At 61.1% G+C, this 5541-nt stretch overlaps 1 protein-coding gene across 6 annotated transcripts; it reads right to left on the bottom strand.

The window, feature by feature from the left end:
- Positions 1–521: 521 nt before the first annotated feature.
- LOC122385077 (serine/threonine-protein kinase pim-3-like) lies at positions 522–5176 on the bottom strand. Of its 6 annotated transcripts, none has more exons than XM_043373076.1 (5): positions 4774–4953; positions 2655–2818; positions 2079–2442; positions 767–1733; positions 522–729 (listed from the first exon to the last, which is right to left on the bottom strand). In XM_043373076.1, the coding sequence occupies exons 1-4, from the start codon at positions 4856–4858 to the stop codon at positions 1366–1368; spliced, it is 981 nt and encodes a 326-aa protein (XP_043229011.1). In that variant the 5' UTR covers positions 4859–4953; the 3' UTR covers positions 522–729; positions 767–1365. The 6 variants fall into 6 exon arrangements, with proteins under 6 accessions (XP_043229011.1, XP_043229010.1, XP_043229008.1 ...); XM_043373075.1 differs by having other exon boundaries at positions 522–728; positions 763–1733; XM_043373073.1 differs by lacking the exon at positions 4774–4953 and adding an exon at positions 3282–3459.
- Positions 5177–5541: the final 365 nt, after the last annotated feature.

Here is a 5541-nt window from a genome sequence, read left to right on the forward strand (position 1 = left end):
GGCCAGCTATGGCGCAGTGGCGACAGCCAGCCGCGCAGCACACCGGACACCCAACAGACGCCGTCAACGCGTTTGGTGCGCCTACCTTGCAACATACAAAATCCATACAGTAGTTCCCAATGAATGGTTCACATGTGGTCGGAGAAAGTCAGTGTGCGAATGGCAGGCCGCGGTGTCGGCCCAATCGGTCCAGTTCGGCGGAACTGGTTCATGGTCAGAGGTCCGTTAGTGGCGTCCGCGCGCCGTGCAGCCGAGTAGCGGGTCGGCTCCACCCGCCGCTCGATGTTGACGGCGCGGCTAAGAGATCGGCACCGGTGCCATTGTGCTGGCCGATACGTGCAGAAACGGACCCACTCCGTCGAACGCATTGACTGTTGACGGGACCCGATTCCGCCCTTGGCCGCCTCCAACGAGGCGCTGTGCTGTGGTCAGTTTCCCGGTCCCACCAAGGCGCTGTGCTATGGTCAGTTCCCGGCTTTCGTTCGTGATCAGCCCGTCCGTCCATCCACGAAAACATTTGATAATACACGTACATTTATTTTTCACCGTTACTATATAAAAATAGGTCTTCTGGTAGCTGTCCGTATGTACATCACAAACACACGCACAAATTCGGCTATTGGTCACAGGCCCGGGCCATGACTTGGCCGGGCTTTATGCCCTTGAAAATTATGAAGACGCGAATTGACTGGGCAGCCGTCGATCGCGATGTCAGACGAGGCGGCGGCGCCGGGCCGACCGGCGCCGCCGCCGCAGGCCGGCTGCGAATTCCGCCGCAGGCCACGCGCGGCCTGACTTTGGGGGACATCTTTGGCATGCTAAAATCGGGCGACGCCCGCGGTCACGATTTAGAGGCGCGAATGGGCACCGGGTGCTCTGTCATGGCACAGGTTAGGAATCCGCGCTGCTTCGTCAGTGGTCGCAAACCGGCGGGCCTCGCAGAGCCCTGAGTCGCCAGCTGATATGTACAATACACAACAACGGCACTCTTCGCACATACCACACCACCTCGCACAATAATATAGAAATAAATATACACACGCACACACGAGATGACACTCTCTCGACGACCGGGTGAGCTGCGGCGACGGCCTGGGCGCCGCCTCTAGGAACATAATAAAACGATGGGGATGAGAGCGGCGCGGCCGGCGGCCGGCGATGGTATGTACACTGAGACATGGCGGCGCGGCCGCCGGCCGGAGGCCGTTAAAGCATTGGCAGGGCGGCCCACTGGACGGCCCGATGCGAGGATGATGCACGTTTAACGTCCGCGCGACGGCGGCGTGCCGCGCTGGGCCGACGCGGGCGCCGGACCGGCGGCGCCGCTACTGAGCTAGTTCACCGTCGGCTACCGACGCACGGCCGTCAAACGCTCTCCTGGCTCGAGGTGCTCTTGTCGGAGAAGCTGAGCGAGCCGGAGAGGCGGCGCGTGGGGATGTCGGTGGGCGGCGAGCTGGACAGCTGCGCCTCCATCCACGGGTGGCGCATCACCTCCTCGAGCGAGGGCCGGTCCTGCGGCCGGATGCAGAGGCAGCGCCGGATCAGGTCGCGCACCTCGGCCGATACGCCGCCGCGGAACGCCAGCTCGGCGCGGATGATCTGGTGGTCCTCCTCGAACGGGATGTTGCCGCACACCATGTCGTAGAGCAGGATGCCCAGCGACCAGGTGGTGGCGGGAACGCCGTGGTAGCAGCGCCGCTGCACCCACTCGGGCGGAGAGTAGACGCGGGTGCCTGCAAAGGCGGAGAGGGGACGTCAAACCACTGCCCAGTTGGTGCGTACCGACATGTGCTGGCCACATGCACTGGCCCCTCCCTCCCTCCCTGTCCTACCCTAACAGGCCGGCGGTCAGCCCAGTCACCGGAGCCGACACCGCTCCCCCCCTCCCCCCAACCGTCCCGTCGGGCCGGCCAGGCTCGGTCCCACGCCGGCGCTCAGACAGCTACTGGCGAAAGAAAAACGCCGCCTTGGCACACTTAGTTTTTGCCCCGGGCGCTGCAGCGCCAATGCGGAAACCACTAGCACGAAACTCGGCCAGCTCCGTGGCCGCTGTGCGGACGCCGCTCAGCCCAACTCACCGTCAAAGTCTGTGTAGAGATCCTCCTTGAGTCGCGCGCCCGAGCCGAAGTCGATCACCTTCAGCTCGCCGGTGCGCTGGTCGACCAGAATGTTCTCGTCCTTGATGTCGCGGTGCACCACGCCGGCCGCGTGGCAGGCCATCACGGTGCGCACCACCTGCTTGAAGAAGCTGCGCGCCACGTGCTCGTCCAGGGCGCCGCGGTCCGAGATGTAGTCGAACAGGTCGATGCAGTTGTCTGGGCGCTCCAGGATCAGGATGAAGCTGTCGTGGCGCTCGTAGTAGTCGAGGCAGCGCACCACGCCGGTGACGTTCTGCACCTCCTTCAGCAGCACCAGCTCCATGGGCACGCGCTGGTAGTTGAGCTGCCGGAGAAGGAGCGCGGCGGTCAGGCACGGCGGCACACGGAGCGGACATGGCAGACGGCGGACCGTTACTCGCCGGCAATCCCAGGCGGCTTTCACCACCGGCCGGCCGACGGCCGGCCCAACAGACTCAATCCAGGCAGACTTTCCCGGACCTAGCGCGCTTCATGGCGGCGGAGAGGGAGGGACAGACACCAGAACTCGCTACTCACCGTGCCCCAGTTGGTGACGGTCCGCTTCAGCACGTGCTTGATGGCGACCGGCAGCCGGTCGCGGTTGCGGATGCCGCTGTACACTGTGCCGAAGCCGCCCTTGCCCAGCACCTTGCCGACGGTGTAGGCCGTCTGGAAAGGCACCTGGTGGCGCTGGACTTGCTCTGCAAAGGACAGAGAAGATGGTCAGTTGACGGCAGCAGCACAGCCACAAGGCTTAGGCCCTGTGCGTTAGACGGCACAACTTGGTGGCCAAGGATCTGGCGGGGTAAAAGCAAGGAAGGGATCACATCCCAAACAAAACGGAAAATGGAATGCTATAGGCATGACAAAAGAGGATTGTTACCAAAAGTCTTGGGATAGGATGAGTGAGATAAATGTTCGAGCATTGAAAGTAAAATAATATGCAAGTCCGAAATTAATAAGTATAATGGCAAACAGCTTCTCGAATGCAAGACCGAATGCTGCTGTGAGCCACTGATGCCAGATGAGCTAACAGGCAATGCCAAAAGGCACCAGGGCAAAGTTCCAATGCCGTGAGCTGAGGTCGGCTCCGGATACGCCAAGTGCCGCGGCACTGGATAGAGCAGCGCGCCGCCAGCTGCGGGCCAAGTCCACTCCACTGACCTTTGGCCTGCATGGGCATCTTGCCGCACACTCCGGTCTGCACCTCCGTGTATATGTCCCACATATCTGTCGCACTGCACCGACTCGCTGTCTGGCTATGGCTCGCTGGCTCACGTCGGGGAGCTCGCGGCTGCACGTCCGCACCGACTCGCTGCTGGCTGACGACTGGCGCTCCGGCGGCGCCGGCCGCCGTACTAGCCGCGCCGCGTGACGTCAGCCGGGAATTCTGCGAGCGGCCGCTGACTGGGCACATCCGGCGCGGCGCGGCGGCCCCCGCCAAGACGCCGCGCCACCGGCCGCCAGAGGGCCGCGCCCGGCCGGCCAGCACGCGACACCAAGGCCGTCCCCGTCCCGGCTGCCCCGCGCTTACGTAAGGCGGCCAGCCCGCCGCCGGATTCCGGGAGCTGCGGCCTCTCCGGAGACGGGAACGGGCGACCCTGAGGCGGGTCACCGGGAGGCGGCCGGCGCGGGCTCTCCCACCCCCGCGCCGGCGCCGGCGACCCAGTGCCGGCCGACGGGCCGACCTCGTTTCCCAACCGGGCCGGCGCCGCAGCCCATGACGGCGGGCGGCCCGGCCCGGCCCGGCCCGGCCCGTGCCTGACACGGCGGCCCTTCCCTTCCTGGTCTCCGGTCCGGGGCCGCGGCCCCCGCAAGGTCGGAAATTCCGAGATACGGCCGACGGAGACTTGCATAACCGTCACCCGGCGGGGCGGGCCCTTACGTAAAACGCGCTCCGAGTGCGCACCCCGTCTAGGCGCCCTGCGTCTCGGGCCGCTCCGTCATAGTTCTCCGGCTGGGAGGGCACGCTCTGGTTGGATTATATTAGCACCATCTCCAGACTTGGCTGCGAGACTATGGCTGAACTACTGGCTGAACTCAGTAGGGATATCGCCCCTGCTCCCAAGACCACATTCGCCTTTAGAAACCGTTTGCGAAAACACCCAGATCCAGCACGGCATCCCGTCCGGCTAGGCAGCATACGGCACAGACAGAACCTTTACCTACAGCGAACGCTCATAAACCCATAGGCAAGGGATTTTCGTTCAAAACAGCCTCCTGAATTATCAGAGCGACCCAGCCTGGCTAACGTCAAAATTCGGAGATTATCGCGAGGAAATAGGAATCGGTATCCTAGAGGACAAACGCTCTTTGGCAGCGAGCAAAATGCTGTTCCATGCGTTCGCAATTCGGATTGTTTACGGTAGCGCTGTGAATATCTATAGGAATCTTGGAAATAGCCAGGATAACATTCTGATTATTCTTTACCTAATTGGAAAAATAAAGTCAGGCGGTATAAAAAGAGTTGCTCCGAGGTCTGGGTACTTTCAACTATGGAAAGGGAAATGCTACTGAAACACAATTAACTACATTTTTTATTGCGGGAGGAAACGGGAGACTGGGGAGATGCCATGCATTGGGTCACAGGTGACAGAAAACGCATACCTAAGAATGTACAAACGCACAAGGTGCAAACCAGGGAAGCTCCACTTACCGGCAGGCTTATCCAGACCCATCTTCCCGCAGTTCGGTAACGGTGGCATGCTGAACGGAATCTTATACGCCTTAGAGCTCAGCATACTCGAAACGCACTAAACTGGGTCGGATGGGAGCTTCGCTCAGCAGCTCGACCACGTGCGACCGGCGCCCACCAACTTCGAACGCCAACTGTCGTTCCCGGCCGGCTGCCCCGGTCGGCCGGCGCGGCGGGCGCGCGCGCCGAGCGACCTCGCCGGCTCGGCGGGCCGGCGCTACACAGCACGTTACACACTGTCTGCGCACGATTGGTCACATTCTGCCATCCTGAGGAGCCCAGTTAGTGCGAACCCATGTCGGATTTCGAGGTTGCGAAGTTAATTGCATCAGACTTGCACCAGTTTTTCGTATATTCAAGTTGAAACTGGCACTACTTTTTTTCCCACGGGAGCGTCAGGGGAGCTCACTGAGGCTGGGTGGCCATATTCGCCTAGGCTGGGCATTAATCCGCCAAACTGGAGGGCAGACGGAAACGGGCGCCAAAATAGAGATCAGTGATGAGGTGTTTCCAGTCTGTGCATCATTGTTCGTCCATATCCGATGTCATATTGAATAATGAATTAAGAGTTCGGAAACGGGGCGAGCTTGAGCACGGTGGAATGGATATGGATGGGGTCAGGAATATGGAATGGATACGGAAAAGTATGTAGGGTAGGTACTTACCTATCATGCAGAGTACCTATATACAGTTAAATCGAGCCTCAATGTGGTCGAAACATGACTAAGT

This window comes from Amphibalanus amphitrite, unplaced genomic scaffold (genome assembly GCF_019059575.1).
Source record: "Amphibalanus amphitrite isolate SeventyFive unplaced genomic scaffold, NRLGWU_Aamphi_draft 000207F_arrow, whole genome shotgun sequence".
Classification (NCBI taxonomy): domain Eukaryota; kingdom Metazoa; phylum Arthropoda; class Thecostraca; order Balanomorpha; family Balanidae; genus Amphibalanus; species Amphibalanus amphitrite.